This window comes from Engystomops pustulosus, chromosome 1 (assembly GCF_040894005.1).
Source record: "Engystomops pustulosus chromosome 1, aEngPut4.maternal, whole genome shotgun sequence".
Classification (NCBI taxonomy): domain Eukaryota; kingdom Metazoa; phylum Chordata; class Amphibia; order Anura; family Leptodactylidae; genus Engystomops; species Engystomops pustulosus.
In genome coordinates, this window is record NC_092411.1 from 200,715,916 (window position 1) to 200,733,695 (window position 17,780).

Genomic DNA, 17,780 nt, shown 5'->3' on the forward strand with positions numbered 1-17,780 from the left:
CACTTTCTATATGAAAAGTATTAGGTTTCTTCTCTTCAGTTGGGTCATGTGATCTCAAGGTTTGCAGTGCTGGGGTCTTGGGTTCAAGTCCCACCCAGGTCAACATCTGCAAAGAGTTTGTATGTTCTCTCTGTGTTTGCGTGGGTTTCCTCCGGGTCCTCCGGTTTCCTCCCACACTCCAAAACATACTTGTAGGTTGATTAGACTGTGAGCCCCATGAGGACAGGGACTGATTTGGGAAGCTCTGTGCAGCGCTGCGGAATATGTGGGCGCTATATAAATAAAGGAATTATTATTATTATAGTTACCTTTGTCGATTACTCAGGATCTTGTCACACCGTGATATCAAAGGAGATAAAGCCTCTTAACTTTATGGTCTCTTAGATCATTTAGGTAGAGACAGAAAGAAGGATCACCACACTTTCCTCCCATCAGGTAAAGATTATATTAGCTGCCCAAGTGATGAGTGCTGATGAATGATGGGATTGACAGCAGAGATCACAAAGATGCAGAAATCTGAGATAGAGTCTGCCCAGAGCAAACAGGTTTCTGCGTTGCAGGAAAATGAGTGTCTCTCAAATTCTTCAAATATTATATGTACATGCCATATCTTATGTACATTAGGCCCTCATAAAAGCACATTTGGTCATATAGTAGATCTGTCCAAATCTGAGTTGTAGCGAGTTATGGTGATCACTATGTTCCTCCAAGCTATGCCCTCACCAGGTAGTTACATTGGCTACAATGGGCTCCTGGAGAAAAGGGGTGTTCACTTTAAACCAATACTTTTACATCAAAGTTACTACTTAGGGTTAGAGAACCCTCTTATTTTCTTCCAAAAAAAACTGCATCACAATTATACATATGCAATGTTATCTGGCTGAATTTTTCAGGGTGGAGATAAGAAAGGAGAAAATAAATGCCCCTACGTAGAAAAGCAAGATGGTGCTAATAGGGTAAAAATGTTTTCAATGCTTGAGGTATTGAAGGGGTGAAAATCCGCTCACCTTATAAAGTTATGCTCATCACAGGCATAACTCAGGTGTTACTAAGTAGTGGGGCTCTCAATGTAAATAGGCTCCTAGGGCTGCTGCCGTTCCAAATCATCCAGTGGCTGGCAGTCACTTTTGGCTATGTCTCCTAGCTAAATAAATACTAGGAGGAAATAGTTTTTAAGAAAAAATGAATATTTTTAATACCAGAAATGTACCCTGGCTGCTTTTTATTACATAGTGTGCTCTCATTCAATAACCATCGATGTGAAATTCTTCAATTTTATTCTGAATTTTCTATTCATCTGTCTTTATCTTAAAGTGATTTTCATCTCAGACATGCATGGCATATACAGCCATGTCTTCTAGATGAAGGTCTCATCTCTGGGTCCTAAATCTTTACTATAAACAAGGGCCCTAGACATGTATCTATATGACATTTATATTCTATAATGTTATGCATTATGTTACAGATCTGCATATTCAGATTGAGTGATGAGATTAGCATAACTCTGGAACCAAAACGTCAGAGCATGAACAAGTTAATAAGTTGGTCTGGGTATTGTGTTTTATGAACTGTTCTATTTTATGACTATATTATGTTTCTCTGAACTACCCGTTTTTATTTAAACAATTTTACCACTCAAGAGAGATCCAAAGTGTAACCCCCGTGCTTTTTTGTACTTGTTTGACTAAACAATATACTGTACCTTGAATGGAGAAAATTCAAGGAGAAATTGCAGTTAATATAAGCAAAGTTCACAGAAGCGTACCCTTTGAAATTCATTGAATACCAGTAACTGCATTGCCAAGGTTAAACAAAATGTTTTTCTCCGTGTTTGGCAAGATAGTACAATCATATGAGCTGCTGGCAATGTCACTATATAAATAAATGTGTCATTAAGATGTAACGCAAGAAAAATTAAAATACTGCATGTCTCTGGTTTTCAAGGTCCTGGAATGACTATAGCCTTTTAAATGATTTTTTTACAGTGGATTCGGCATTTATTGATGCCTCTCTAAAAGCTTTTCAATGTTCTTGAAAATTTATGTCATAGTCACAAATAAAATGTACGTTGTAGGCCAAAAGTGACAAGCCAAGTATGGCAATCGGTAAATCAACTAAAGGCAAACTATGGCCATTAGAAACGAATGTCACACCACGTCAGTTGATTCTTCGGAGACTTGGAAATTGCTCTCACGATGCAGTACAAGTATCACTATTAGAACCAATCAGGATAGTAAAAGCCACAATGAAGCCTTCTGTTCATGGGCAGGTAACAAACTTCATGTGATTGTTTATGTAGCTTGACAAGTTAAAGAGGCATGACTAGCAGAGGAAAAGCAGCTTCATGGTCATAGACCTCAATGTAAAATGTGTACAAGAGACCAGAGGTGACCTTCCTGATCACTATACCCCATCTGTAGGCATCCTATTCTTCCTGATTCCCTTCGCCTAGAAGTATTCTACTCGAGAACACCAATCATCAATGAGTTGTTATTGACTTACGGTCAAATTAAAATCTTTGTCCAGCTATATTAAGCATCAATAATCCACAGTAATAATTGATTGATTGTTGTGGATTCTAACCTGCAATGTAATTCATTTTACACTGCCATTTGCATGACTCCCATCTAGCCCACTATATGGCCCACTCCACCGCTAGCCGCAAGGGGAAAGTAATTGTATTGCCTGGCACAAGGCATTGCAATTATTTCAGGGCTTCCACACCAGAAATTTGGCATACAAGCCCTGAAAAATGTCCTCCAATATATCCAGTGTAAGTTAAAGGTTTTTTGAGTGCCAGTTAAAGGTAACCAGTCAGCAGGATTTCACATATCGGATTAATGGCATGCTTCTGCAGGTCACGTTATACACAAAACAAACATGTATTTGGCTAAGATTTCTGCTAGTTAATTTTTGTCACATTAGATACCTATCTCCATTCAACTTCTGGAGCCCAAGTCATTGAGGGCATGTTTTCAAGGTGACTCCATGACTCTTGACCTTCAGAAGTTTAATAGAGATAGATACTTTTGTGATTTTTCAAAATCGTACCAGCAGATATCATAGTCAAATACATGTTTGTGTATAATGTGACCTACTGCAAGCCACTAATCTGATATGTGATATCCTGTGGACAGGTTGCCTTTAAGACAAATGGTTTAGCTAATCTCCCATCTCCCATCATGTCTTTTTATATACCTAATAAACGTTTTTCCCCCAGGTACAAGTAGTTATATTGCTGCCTGTCCTTATACTCTACTGGATCCTTTCACACGCACATATTTTTCACTTATAGGCAGATTTACGTCTGTGGGAGTTTTGTGTGGTGGAATGGTTCACAGTAGTCCATTAAACGGCTTCTTTATCTATAGATCTCTCCAGCTAAAACTGACACTAATTTAAAACGTTCAAATTAAAATACTTTTCACACTTTTGGCAGGTGTGATCTTCATAAAAAAATATGCTCACAAGGGAAACTAGAAATAATAGGCTGGATAATAGCTGCCAGAGGTCTGAGCTTTGCATTAAAACTGTGGTAACCGTCTCACAAAGAAAATCTGTGCACTTTTTATTTCTGGTTCAGAGGATTTACATGCTCTCTCTAATGATCTGGGCTGTCAGCACTCAGTAATGCTTCCCGGTCTCCAGATTACTGCTCATGCAAAATTGAAGCACTTTTGAGGCAGCTAGAAGCAGCAGATGAATCTCAATGCACAGCACAAGGTGTAATGGAACTCCATCACGTGTAAGGCAGAGGGTGGTAATAGCCACAAAAAAATACAACCCCAAAATGAATAGGGTGGGAAACTGCTGGTCACATTATGTGCAATTGTCTCAATGTATGTTGTTAAAAGTTTCCAATTTTGTAATATAGAAAATTATACATTCAACAAAATAATGTGAACCTCATTTGTCTTTGTAGTCTCAGCTCCTTGTCAAAAGCAAGGTTTTAATTTTGTTACTCTTTAGGCGCAAATTTTTGGACAACTCATACCATTTTCTTCCCTATGTATGGCCTGGACTGGAGTGTTTTTGCGCAATTATTTGCACCCTTTAAGGCGCAAATCAATGTTGAATCAGGTGCAAACATCTGGAAGCATGGGGAAATACAAAGATAAATTAGGTGCAAACCAGGATTACTGCTACACAGTGAACTCCAGCAAACTGCAGAAAAAATGGCTGAAAGGCGCAAGAAATTGTGCAAATACCCCAATGCACCCAAAAAGTCTGAAAAAAGGGTTGAAATACAACCCAAAACAGGTATCAGACTAGTATAAATCATCCACATAGAGAAGTGTAATGCTGTTTATTGGAAGGCTATTTCTGGAAAACGACTGTAATATAACAAAGTTAATTCAAGTTATTTTTTTTTTTTGTATCATTTTTTTATTGAGCAGTTGTAACATTAACATTAAACAAATTAGCATCACTTGTAATCAAAGGACACGCAGGTCCAGACAATATAAAGTGATATTTAAGTACAATATATATATATTAGAGCAGTAACTATCATTTTGCCAGAACATTACAGACGTAGTGAGGTCAATGGTGAGTCATATATGTATGTACCAAATAGTTAACATAAACAATTCCAAGGTTGTTAGATAGATATATTACTAGCAAATGGATAAGCTAATGTAAAGTACAAAAAGAAGAGAGAGGGAGGGGTAAGGAGTAAAATCAGTCGTCAACTAGAGCAATCCAGGTATAGATTGAATGAAGGAGCGTTTTTACGTAAAACTATTGAACTTAGGTGATTGTCTAAAAGTGAGCCAGGGGCCCCAAAAAGTTATTTTTAACGTTTTTGGTGATGATGTTTTTGTCATCTACACTGTACTGTAGATGTACTTTAGTTTCATACTGATCATTGAGTCTCATTCAAATAATTCAGCTTCTTTCCTGTACCGTAGGGATCTCATTTCAGTAGTCATCACTCTGCACCAATATCCTCATGTGAAACGCACAGATATATTGCAAATTTTCTGTGACATCTACAGAGGAAAAAATCTGCAGCCCATGGACTTAGCCTAATACCTCTACTTTTTAGCTTACATCAGATAACACAGGATTCACTACTGACAATAGGTGATGTACGGAGCTCCATCCTGTACATTACAATCACCTCTTCTGATACATTGTGTAACATTTTTGCATATTTAGTTTTAAATAGCGAAAATATATGATATTCATAGTTGGTACAATATGTGCATCAATATTTCAGATTTGTGCGCCACTTTAAATAACTGGTGACCTCTGTCTAGTATTACATGGCTGTAAAGTGTCACAACTTTTGAGTCTACTAAGTCAATGTGTTTGGCTTTAGATGTTTTCTAACATGAATACGTGGTAAGAATATTATGTTTGTTTTCAGCCTGAATTTAGGACCTACTGAACATCAAGCCACACACCAGGGAACTTGGCACATAGAAAAGATCTCTTTTGAAAGCTCCATTGTCCAGGTTGCTGTCAAATGAAATATCATTTTGACAAGGACTTCAGGTGTGCTGCCAAAGTGCATATAAAGGCTCACCTCTTATCGAGCACCGCATGTATTATTCCAGGAGCAGTAACTCGGTGACAACTGGTTATATAACAGTAATGTTAGACCATTATATTTCAAAGCCAAGCTCCGCAAAGTCATTAACACAAATGTTACTCTAGATTACTGTGGCTTCATCTACAGATAGATTGCTGTAACTTCATGAATGTACTGGAACACACACATTACTAGAAGTATAATTAACACTAGCTCATAAATCTGTTCATCTAATCCCTATGTAATTCATATACATCTACCCATCTTTATATCTCTCTATCTATATATCTCTGTCTATTTTAAAGGGACTTAAAGGGGTTTCTGGGATTACCAAAATTCGGGCTACCAAATAAACTTATCTTAAGTCTCCCCTTTATCCCAGCCTGGCAGTGTTCAGCTACAGCAAGTGTCTGTTTACATAAAAAGCTTGCAATAGTGGTCATTATGATGGTACATTACTGTTGCAGCCTAATAGTTGCCTAACCTTAACATGGCTGGGACCTGTGATCGGCCCCGGGGGCCTATGACATACACCAGCAGTAAAGTCACAGGACCCATCTGGCTGGAATAGAAGGGAGAAAAGAGGTACATATAGGTTGCTTGTTGCTTTATAACTTGGTGGCCAGAAACTTGGTAACCTTGGTAGCCCCTTCAAGTACATCAACTGATACAAAGTCTGTCACGTACTCAACTCCAACAAACTCTGCATAAATCCGTAGTCCAGGATATAGAATAACCTTATTACTGTTCATTATCTAAATTGTATCCTTTGTTTTTTAGGAGATTTCTCCTAGATCCTAAAATAAACTTTTATCCTAAATAAACCTAAAATAAACTTGCTTTTGTCATGTCTCCTATACACTACACTAGTTTTTACACCACTCAACTACTAGCACCCTGAATTAGTGTAAGAAATATGCTTCCTCAAATTACCTTTTATAAATTAAAAATCTATTGTTTTTCTGAAAAAAAAATTGCCTTAGAAGTAATAAACCTTTTTGTTTGAGAGTCACTTATAGAGGCGGGAGGGGAGCATCAATTCAGGAGCATCAATTCAGACCCCATCTTGGGCTCCATAGCAGCTAGAACCATGGCATATTTTTCACAATATTACAATAGAAAATGTATGGAATTAACTACAGAAGCCCACAGAACCATCAGGATTTAAAGGGGGTAATTTATTTTATTTTCCATGTTTACCATCGTTTTTGCTCAGATGTGATACAAATGCTGTTTTGTGACTTTTCAGTGGGCCAAATAGGACAGTGCAAATTCTCTTTTTGACGTAGAACCCACTGGTCTATGTTCTGCAACTTTTGATGCTAGCATAAGACACTGCCAGCAGATTTATCAAGGGTCAAAGGGTCACTTTAATAAATTAGACTGCAGCAGAACTCCACAGACAGACAAAGAACTGTCGTAAGGAGCCTGCCGCTTAATAAATTATCCCAAAGAGTGTATGTGTTGAAGAATTGGCCCAAATCACACCTGAGAGGTGACCGTGGCTTCTTCTCATCACCACAGAAGGTTTTTGTACAAAGTATTGAATACACTTCGGTAAACGGTTTAATACTTTTTCCCTGTGTCATTTCTCATTATTACACATGTCTTCATTTATGGACATATATGGCTGCATTTCTTTGCCAGGTCAAGATACAATAATAAAATTGGCAGTTTTGTAGGAAGGAAACCGCAGTAAACACTTTTTAACAATTCAGAAGAGCACAATAAAATAGAAGACATGAAAGTGTATGTATGTCTGAGTGTGTGTAAATCCCTTGGTAGCTACGTTTTACGGGTTGGTGACTGTTTGATGCTCCACATCCAGACAGTAAGTTAATAGAAAAGCAGTGAGTCACTCCATGTCTCCAGTGGATGGTGAGCTTAGTCTCTGTCACTTCCTATATGATGGAGTTGTGTAAGGCAGGATTCCTCTGACCACAAATGATGAGATGTGCTCCTAGATAGCATAAAATCACTGTATGTTCTATGGCTCTGTCCAAAAGAAACTACAGATATCCTACATATAGCATATTAAGTATATTCGAACTATAATATTACATGTCTTTTTCTGTGATGTTAATCTCTTAAAGGTCAACCAAGGCAACAACCTTGTTCTCAGAGATTATGTAAATTGATAAGACACTAGTGTTGTACTCTTCTTATTTCTCCTGGAAAATAACATTAACCTACGTAGCATTCTGCACTGGATGGCAGCACATGACAATCTTTGAATATATATGTAGTTTTAACCAGTTTAGGAACAGCTGCATCAGTTTTTTTTTCTACAAAAGCTATTATTGTACCAGATAGCTAATACTGCACTCTCGGCAGGTAAATTAACCTATAAAACCCAGGAGACATGAGTTGACTACATTATTTTACTGAGACCAGAGAGAAAGTATTCACACAGAGTGGGCTGAGAGTGACAGATGTTAGCCTGTGTACGAACAACATAAAAGATGCCATATAAGCAGTTTGTTTCGAGGCGTTTGTGTAGTAATACAAAAAACTGCTGAGTTATGGTAGTACCTGTCAAGTTGTTTCCACAACCACAAATTTGATACATTTAATATTTTCTTGACGTATCTTGAGCTTCCAAACTAACAATCTTTGACCATAATGTTATGTCCCTTCCTCAATGTCCTTTTTGATTCTATAATGCCCATTATTCAGCATCCTACACACGAATTCCCCTCAAAGACATGGCCTCACCATATTCTTGCTGGTAAAACCCCAGCAAAAAATTTTTAGAATCTGTGTCTAAAAATGAGAGCTTTTTTCCTTCATTTTTGCTGGGCAGGAACCAGATCCCATGCATCCCAAAATATCTGGATATTAGTTGCTGACCTAATGTTCTTCCATAGGGCTTTTTGAGGGCTAAAGCTGCATTAGATGTGTAGATTTTGACTCCCAAGAGTCAACTGCACAATCATTTTGTTATCCTTTTGTTAAAGGTGTCTGCAAATTCAATACACATGCATGTATAGAAGTGGTGGCTAAGGTGACTTTCAGCTGAGCAATCTTTTGACCCACCTCTGTCTGCTTATATGTGTCCAAGAGAGAGCGAGAACTACCTGTTTTTACTGGTGCCTTTCTTTGATATCTGAATTAAGTAATTTACCAAAATTGTGCAAATTTTTATTTTTTTTTAAATCAGTGCAAGCTTGAAGATTTGTTTTACTTTTGATGGGTAAAAAGGTTCGATGCTGTAAGTCTAAATCATACACATATTGCAAGGATGCGTACGTCACAGTTTGTCAGTATAACCTACTTTTTTATGCAGTATATCACATTTAGGTACAACTCAGTTTGAGATGTGGCACTAATGAGGGCTGAAATGACAATGTTGGGTAAAAGAATCAGCAACATTTTAGACACAGCAGCACATAAGTCTAAATCAAACTAATGGGGAGAAAGCTTTCCAGTCTAATTGTCTTCTTGTTTTTCAGTAGCCTTGTGTGATACCAATTAGAAAAACAGTTTACTGATTTAGTAGCAACACTTTCTTAGAATTCAGAATACTTACAGTACACACAATCCATAGTGTGTCTGACGGCTCTGTACAAATATGAGGAAACAGACGCAATGTGCCCAAGACCATAGACGTCTTTTAAGGTTATTTCTCTGAATAATTACACTCATCGGAGGTGCAAATCCCACGATAGGAATCTAACTTCTCACAACCAAATCTTGTTTTTAGAACATCAGCAAAAACCACAAACTGCAAAGGACATACCCTATTTATTGTCTAAAGACAAGAGCGTAATATTCACTGTTATGTAATGACAAAGTCAAAAATCTAAAGCTGCTCCAACCCTGTTCTGCCAGTCTGAATTCTGGATTGAAAATGTTTTTTATAGTTGATCTCCAAGGGGATTTCACAATTAGATTTCCATAATAAACCTGCTAATTGATAAAAGTAGGTAAACAAGCGCTGAGTGTTTTTGATAATTAAATTATGTGTCTGAATTATAAGTGCTTGCATACTTTCTTGGGTACATGCAAAGAGCTTGTTCTAACTGGACAACTCTTTCCCCCTTATATTCCCTGTCAGAGTTGGATTAAGGTTGGTGGAGGCCCCTAGGCACAAAGTCTACTGGAGGCCCCCACTGAATATACAGACTTAACATTAATTGAATCAAAAAGCCCCCCCCCCCCACTAATCTGTAATTCATGGAATAGGCAGGATGGCCCTCAGACAGTAATCCATGTAATAGACATGACCCCCTTATCCAGTCATCCGTTAGGAAAGGTTACCCTTAGACATCCATTACCCAGGGTCCCCCTATAGTCACACAATAGGCAGGGTCGCCATCAGTAATTAGGCAGGATTCTCTTTAGCAATTAGGCAGTCAAATTCCCCCTCTTAGTAATCTACTAGACAGGGTTCTCTTTTACTAATCAATTATACAGCCGCCCATATTTAATTTTAAGCCCCATACAGCAATAACAAATTACTCACCTCTGGCATCTTCTCCATGCAGCATGATATGGATGGTGCAAGAGCATGCACGCTTCTGTGTCTTAAAGAGACTGCATGGCAGAGGGGTATAGTACCCACCTCTAACATGCTGCCTCTTTAAGATGCAGGAGTGCGGCTGCAAAATCCTAAAATGGCTCATCGATGAAGCTGTTGGAGCTCCAGGCCAGGACCAGATTCTGGTGCTCCAAAAGCACCAATGATTAGACGTGATGTACAGCGGTGATGCTGCTGCAGTGGCCCATCTGCTGCTGGTGGGGTAGGAGTAGGTTGGTGGGAGCTCTCCTCATAATCCAGGTCAGCACTCTATCTTGGATGAACTTCTTATAGGCAACTCACACATTAATGATTTGCCTTGTATGTTATGGTAATATATGAAAGGTTGTGACATAACTGATATTGAATGTGCATATATTTTTCATAGTTGTAGGGTGGACCCAGAAAATTCTTCTGTCCAGACTACATTTTCTGTATCTATGGTCCCAATATTTATCAGAAATTTCAGTCCCCATAATTTACAACCTTCAATGGAGTTTAACTTTTTTCTACTTTGTTTGTAAAATTTGTCTAGTAAGTGGATAGAAGTAGATGGTGTGTCCTGTGACATACAGCAAGAATTATATACTGTATTCAACTGTAGAAATAAATAGATTAAATGATGATTACACATACTAAAGGAAAATCAAAGCTCTTAATAACTTGCTCCTCTTCTCCAGATTGAGTTCTTACTAATAATATGCACAATACGGAAATAAATAAAAATAGCTTTCTGCAATCCCCCCTGCTGCTTGATGCTGCAATGTTTCTGGCTTACTTCATGGTGGCTCCAGAACAAGCCTTTGCTATTCCTTTGAAGACTGTCACATGTCTAGTCACCTAGTGTGAATGTTGATGTTGAAAGGATGATCTGAGGCTTGTGCAGAGTCTGGATGGTGACAATATTAGCTAGAAACGTCTCTGAAGATTTAGATAAAGAAGTAGACAATATTAGCTAGAAACGTCTCTGAAGATTTAGATAAAGAAGTAGATGAATGTTGGGGTAGAACTAATGGATTGAACTTTATTTCTCAAATTTCAATAAAGTCAATTTAAATGATAAATTACATGATAACAAGAATCACAATTAACATTGCAATCAGCATTGACCATATAGTAAAACTCTAGCGACATTATGGTTCTGCAGCTAGAAGGAGTACCATATGCTCTTTATTGACATGTATGAAATTGGGCTTTAAAGGGGTATTTCCACGAAGACGAGATTCTTAAATATACTCAGAATAACACAAAACACATTGTCTAATTTACAAATTACAGCATTCCCAGGAATAATTCCAACCTGTCTCTAACAGCCCTGCTGTTTACAATTTTGGTTGTCCCTGGATATTACCTTAAATATTCTGACTATGGTTGGATTATTCTCATGAATAGATTCTCTTATCTGCACGGCTGCAGTGCTCTCTGGCTCCTGCCCCTCTCCTTACATTATAAGACCAGCTCAGACACAGGCACTTCCTGCCAGCAAGCAGCATGAAGACACTTACTCGACTAGCTACAGACAGATAAGGTCTTTATCTGAAAAGGAGACATATAGAAGTGGTGATTTTGTGTGTTTTAGGTGAGTTAGATGAGCTCAGAGTGACATTTTGTTTTATATCGATCTCATGGATCTAAGCATCTCTCATCTCTGATCTGTCTCATCTCTTGTTCTATGCGTCAGGTGCTAGTAGAATGTTCAGAAGCTAAATAAAAGTGTAGATAAACCCTATCCCTGATAATCTAAGCACAATGTCAGCATACATCATCTCATAGATCAGAGGAATCATGAAGTGTCTGCTTAGATAGATTCCAGAGTGTGGGCAGGGACTAACACTTACCCTCACTGAGTTTTAGGAGCTTAAATAGCAATACAGTAAAGAGGTTTACAAATGATCTTTATTGTCTAAACACCGCTAAGAGTTTAAAATTTTAGAACTTTCTTTAAGGGGTAAACCCCTTTAAGGTAGGTGTAGTCCAACTATGGAAAACCATGCCATCATAAACTGTGTCAGCGTTAAAAAAAGAACTAGAGTCCTATTTACAGAATAAAATCTGTAAAAAGTTATGAGAATTAGGGTTTTTTGAGATTAGGAATTGCTCTAGTTGCCACATTTGCTATGGATATAATTATATTTTCTTGTTGAAATTATTCAAGAAAGAGTTAACAGAGTTATGTAATAGAGTTTTATAATATATATTTATTTATTATTATCCAATTTGGAACAGAGATCATTACATTCAGAAGGGCACACATGTGTTCAATCCAAAACACATTTTGCCTTCCAGAAAAAGACCAAAAAGTATCTCCTAGTGGTTCCTTTTTAATACCTTCTTCATATTAGATACCAAGTGATCCAAAGGATACTATTGTATCACATGTCTAAATGGCTCACCCCTGATTGGTCATCACTAGCTGTTTCACGAGAAGGATAATATACTTTTATATAATTTATATAATATACTTTCTGCAGTGGAAAAACTATCACATTTTACCCAACCCAAGTTGTATTGGGGCTTTATAAAAAGAACTATTGCTTCTAGCTGATAGTATACTGTGATAGTGTACTAAGAGTAGGGAGCTTTGAGTTCATAGCTGTGCTAAAGAAACTTGCTTACATTTTATTAGTTGTATATTTTGATACTAATGGGTAAAAATTACAATAAGAATTACCATATATACTCGAGTATAAGCCTAGTTTTTCAGCACAAAAAATGTGCTGAAACCCCAAACTCGGCTTATACTTGAGTAAAAAAAAATATAGGTTTTACCAGGTTTTTGTGGTAAAATTAGGGGCCTCGGCTTATACTTGGGTTGGCTTATACTCGAGTATATACAGTAATGTTTGTGTATTAAGGATATTTGCTGTTGTAAAAATGTTTCCCCCCCCCCTATTCTCTTTTATGATTTCTGATTATTGTCCAAATTGTTTTGTATAAGAATTCAATGAAAAAAATAAATAAATATATATCCTAAAAAATGACATAATCTGTAAAGTGCTACTGAATATTATGGCACTTTCTAAATAAATATAGTAATAATAATAATAATAATTATTATTATTATTATGTTATCTTGGACAGTAATTTCTCAAAAGGACAAGAAAATGTTGCAAAGTTCTGGTCTACCTCAAGCTTTGCAGGTGTGTGAGACCCAAACTTCATTACAGGTTTGGGGGTGGGTTTGGCTCAACTTCCCAGTGCGGCTAATGCCTGTGATCAGTGTTGGTACCGATCATGGATGTTAATGCTTTAAATGTTGCTGGTAAATGATGTCATTGAGAACAACCACCCTCCCCAAAATTGTGGCGCACCAAGCCGCCGGCATGTTAGTGCTGCCAAGCGTATAGTCACAGTGGTTTAGAATACGCTGCCAGCACCGATTGCAAGTGTTACTGGTTGGGGTCCAGTCTTATGTGCAGAACTGGATCCTAAAATTTGGGTTATGCTGAACCCAAATTTTAAGGGGTCTTCTTATCACTAGCTTAGCCTTGTTGGGAATAATTATTGAAAGATGTTTAGAAAGATGCAAAATGAGATTCTGCAGCACTACATGCACTGCAATCTAACAGTAGGAACCTGTGACTTGAGAAAAGTTCTCCAAAGGACTGAAGCGATGAATATCATAGGGGAATAATGTTTTCATTGTTTCTTGAATAAATTCAGGATGCTGCAACACATTTGGAACCTTTGAATCAAGGTTCATCCAGTTGCACCCACCTCACTTTTTACACATGTTCTCTGTCCATGGTCCATTTTGATTTCACTATGTATTTATGTCTATCTATTTTAAATTCATATTCTGATCCAATAATGTAATAATGTTCACTGAAAAAACATATTTTGTACGAAAATATAGTGAAGGTTGAAACTTGTACCTTACTCCATAACATGGCATAAAAAGATTTGCCAATATGTATAACAGCAGGTTTTATGCAAAAAGATGCAATATAGAAACAATTATAGTAAAATGTGTATGTTTTTAGGTTTAGTTTTCGGCTTAATAAAGAATAAGTCAAACCTAAGTTTATTTTAACGTATTGTAAGCTAGATATTAGATGTTAGAAATAAGATGACGAGTACCTGAGGTTTCATCCACTCTTTCATCTACCACATGGTCCTTCTGATGAACCCATTCGCTGTTGCACTTGAAGTAGATTTGCGTGGCTGGGCTCGCCTTGCAGTACAAGTTTACGGGTTTATTTTTCACAATGTAGGCTTCTTCAGGTTCAATAAGAAAATGAGGCAGTGGTTCTGGAGGATCTGACGGGAAGGTCTCTGGTAGTTCATGAAAGAAGTCATCATCTAAAGCAAAAGAAATATGCCATAAGATTATTTAATGAAATGGAAAGTCCTTTATTTAGTTACATAATGCTCCAATTATATTTATGTTTTTATTTACTGTGGGTGGAGCTTAGTCATAAGTAAATTATGTGCCGCCCCAAAATGTTATCTGTTATATCTGTTAAGGTTAAACTTTTACAATGTACAGTTAAATAGCACATATTAATCTGATGACTTTTCATTTCAATATTGTCACCTATCTCTGAGTTTGACTCATTGCATTTTGTACCCTTTTCAATTCTGTCATGTTCATATAATTTCCTTTAAAACCATGAGAGAAAAATGATTCGATCAAACAGACTTGAAAGGTAAAAGGTTTAGTAAATCATTAGAAGTAATGTGATACTTCTCTGGGGAGAGTGAGAATATAATACTAATAATTACATTTATAGATTTTCTTTTGTGACCCGGCTGCATCCACCACTTAGTAGGTAACACATTCCCAGATGCAAAACTGGCAATAGATATGTAATACTATCATTTACACTACACATTTTTACTTAATTAACTATTTTTTTTTTATTTATGTGAAATTAATATAGTTTAAACATAATCTGAATGACTAGCGGGCACTATTTCTATAGTCTATCTAAGCACATCCATACATAGGGAAAACATAAAGGACATGCAGGACCACTGGATAAAATGGAGTAAAAAACTGTTTCTCTGTGTATTATTACTGTGATGGAATGACAAGGTCCCATAAATTTCTGAACATAGGATACTATATAACTTAGTTCAAATATTCAATGGTACCAAATCCTTATAACAGAACCTAGTCAAAATGTAGCAATCTGTGCATTTAGTTCATGTATGCTATGCCAACCGGTGGAGGAAAAATAAATAAAGTCTGGCTGCCATCCCCCTTTATAGTACTAGAGCACATCAATGGGAGTTTATAGTTGGAATTATAGTTTTATATGTATAGCTGCTATACATACAAAGTATATTATAAAGTTTGTAATTATCAACTGCATTATTTCTTTCTGAAATAACAAAGGTTTGCTTCAATGGTTTAGAGATTACTTGGAGAAGTAACATTATACATTATAAATGATTATAAATCCATTCATTATCCAAAATATATACCATAAGGGCACGTCCAATCAATTACCATGGCCGTAGTATTTATGGCAAGTGCAGATGTTCCCACATTATATACTATTTATTTGCATGTTTTCCAGTATAATATTGCACTGCTAGTTTTCTTGTCACACGGAAGTCTACCCCGAAAAAAAATGTTACTTCTGTCAGAAATTACAAGACTAAGTGACTGTAAAATATAATGTACACTACACATGTCTGAAGAATAAGGCAAATTTACTTGCAATAGATTTTAGTGGGTGATGCTTCAACTTCAATTTGAAACCAAGTAAATTCTATATGTATCTGCTTGGTTATGACTGTAGAAGATGAAGATGCATTGCAGCTTGTGGAGTTTGGTTTACTATGAGTTACATGGAAGCTGCTAAGCACTGCAGGTCGCCTGGGATTTACCTTGTGAAATGAGTGTGAGCAGGTGGTGGTGCTGTTACAGCAAGGGATCACCTTTGATCGCTGCACTTATTATCTGCCAAATCTGTGTTGTGTGAGGCCAGCATAGCCGTGTGGAAGGATTTATGCTCAAGAGAATTTTCCTTTTAACAGTTATCGATATCCATAATGGCTGTGGAAAAGTTGAATCAAATACAAAGGTGAAGATGTACAGATGTCATAATACTTTTGAGGATTCTCAGGACTTAAAGTTGTTTTGTTGTTAAAGATGCATTCTGTGGATAGAAGAAAGTGTCTAACATGGTCCACTGTTGGGACTTACAGAATTGGGGAATATGGGATGAAAGAAAGTCCCCAATAGTGTCCTATATGGAAAGGAATGCAGGAGGAATTCTCAACATGTGCGTTATTCATTTCTATCAGACTTCTTGCACAGCTATCTTTTCAACCACATACGCTCCTGTGCTCTGTTTTGTATGGACACTTCAGGGACCAAGGGCACTTACACATAGCTCAATGCACCATGAGTGTGTTAATCCTCTTATATTTGTAATCCATGGCTTTCTTTTTTCTAAAATCAACTTCTAAAATTATGCTAATGAAAGTAGCCAGAAGTGCTATGAGGGTGTTACCCGAGCCCTTGCATGTTACACAGTGCAGAGCACTTCCCCCATCCCAGTGTGCACTAAAACTCACAGATGCTGTGATATTACAGCAGGTGGAGGCGAGGAAGTCCCAGGAAACCGGAAAAGGTTAGACATGCTGCTGCACAATGTAACAACCCGTGGAACTACAACACAGGTAACAACCCCAGAGCTATTGAGGCCATGGATAACAAGTATAAGAATATTACCACAGTCACAGTGCCTGGATCTATGAGTAAGTGTCCCTGGTTTATCATGCTTGGTAGATTTCCTATAACTTAACTTAAACCTGTTTGTTAAGTGTAGATAACCCCTATTATGGATGATCTATTTATGTCATACATTTTATAGCAGAGAAATATTTCGCTATATTAAATATGTTTATGTGGCATTACATAACAAGACGATTAAGTTCTTGTAGTAATTCTATTTTTAATGGGTTCAGTGTCTTTCTATCATTGTTTTTTCTTTTTTTTACCCACTAGCAAAGACACTGATTTTATTGTAAGCTATAGGTATCATGAGGGTAAATGTAGCCAGTGAATTTTCCTGCTCTCGTTTGCAGAGACACACGCCCTATACATCCCACTCAAAGTGTAGCAATAAAAGGATTTATCAGAAGCATCCATATAGCAGTATCCATTAGAAGTCATAACGCATGACACCGGGTCAGGGAATTATCAGTTCTCCAAGGAGTAGAGTTTCCTTTTCACTACAATCTTAGATACTTTCCCTCTCCATTACACATTAGCCCTGGAGCTGTGGCACTCTTCTGACCCACCTTACATCTTAATTTCTGATTAAAAAAGGACGTGGGATGGAAGCAAATCCAAGCCTGTTCAATATCTGGCACCCTCCAGCCACTAATAAACCTTTCATCTTACGTTACAAATACAGCAATTCATCCACAGTCTCAAAGTCCATCCTATTCTATATGAACACATAAATATTGACTTGGCTTTGGACTAACCCAAGCCAAGAAACTAAAGAAAAGTATCTCTCTTTGAAAACCAGAAAGAAACGCTTGTACACGGTCAGTAGCTGAATATCTCCAGTGTTCTCCCTGCTACGGAGTCACAAAGTCTGTCTGGGTTATACTGATGTTGTTTTATTCCCTCTGTACAGATGACATTTTGTGTATTAATGTATCTCCAAGAATTATGCTCTTCAGTGCAGACATCTGGCAGTTGGAGGGTTACGTTGCCACATGTTGTGACTGGTTTATTAAGTAGCAAAAAACTATTTT

General features: G+C 37.2%; 1 protein-coding gene across 3 annotated transcripts in view; it reads right to left on the reverse strand.

The window, feature by feature from the left end:
- The window catches only part of UNC5C (unc-5 netrin receptor C), a 255,722-nt gene that overhangs the window by 83,839 nt on the left and 154,103 nt on the right, over positions 1–17,780 (reverse strand). For all 3 annotated transcript variants that reach the window (XM_072117947.1, XM_072117956.1, XM_072117939.1), the window contains one exon: positions 14,136–14,357. In XM_072117947.1, the coding sequence (XP_071974048.1) occupies positions 14,136–14,357 (222 nt within the window). The remainder of the gene's footprint in view (positions 1–14,135; positions 14,358–17,780) is intronic.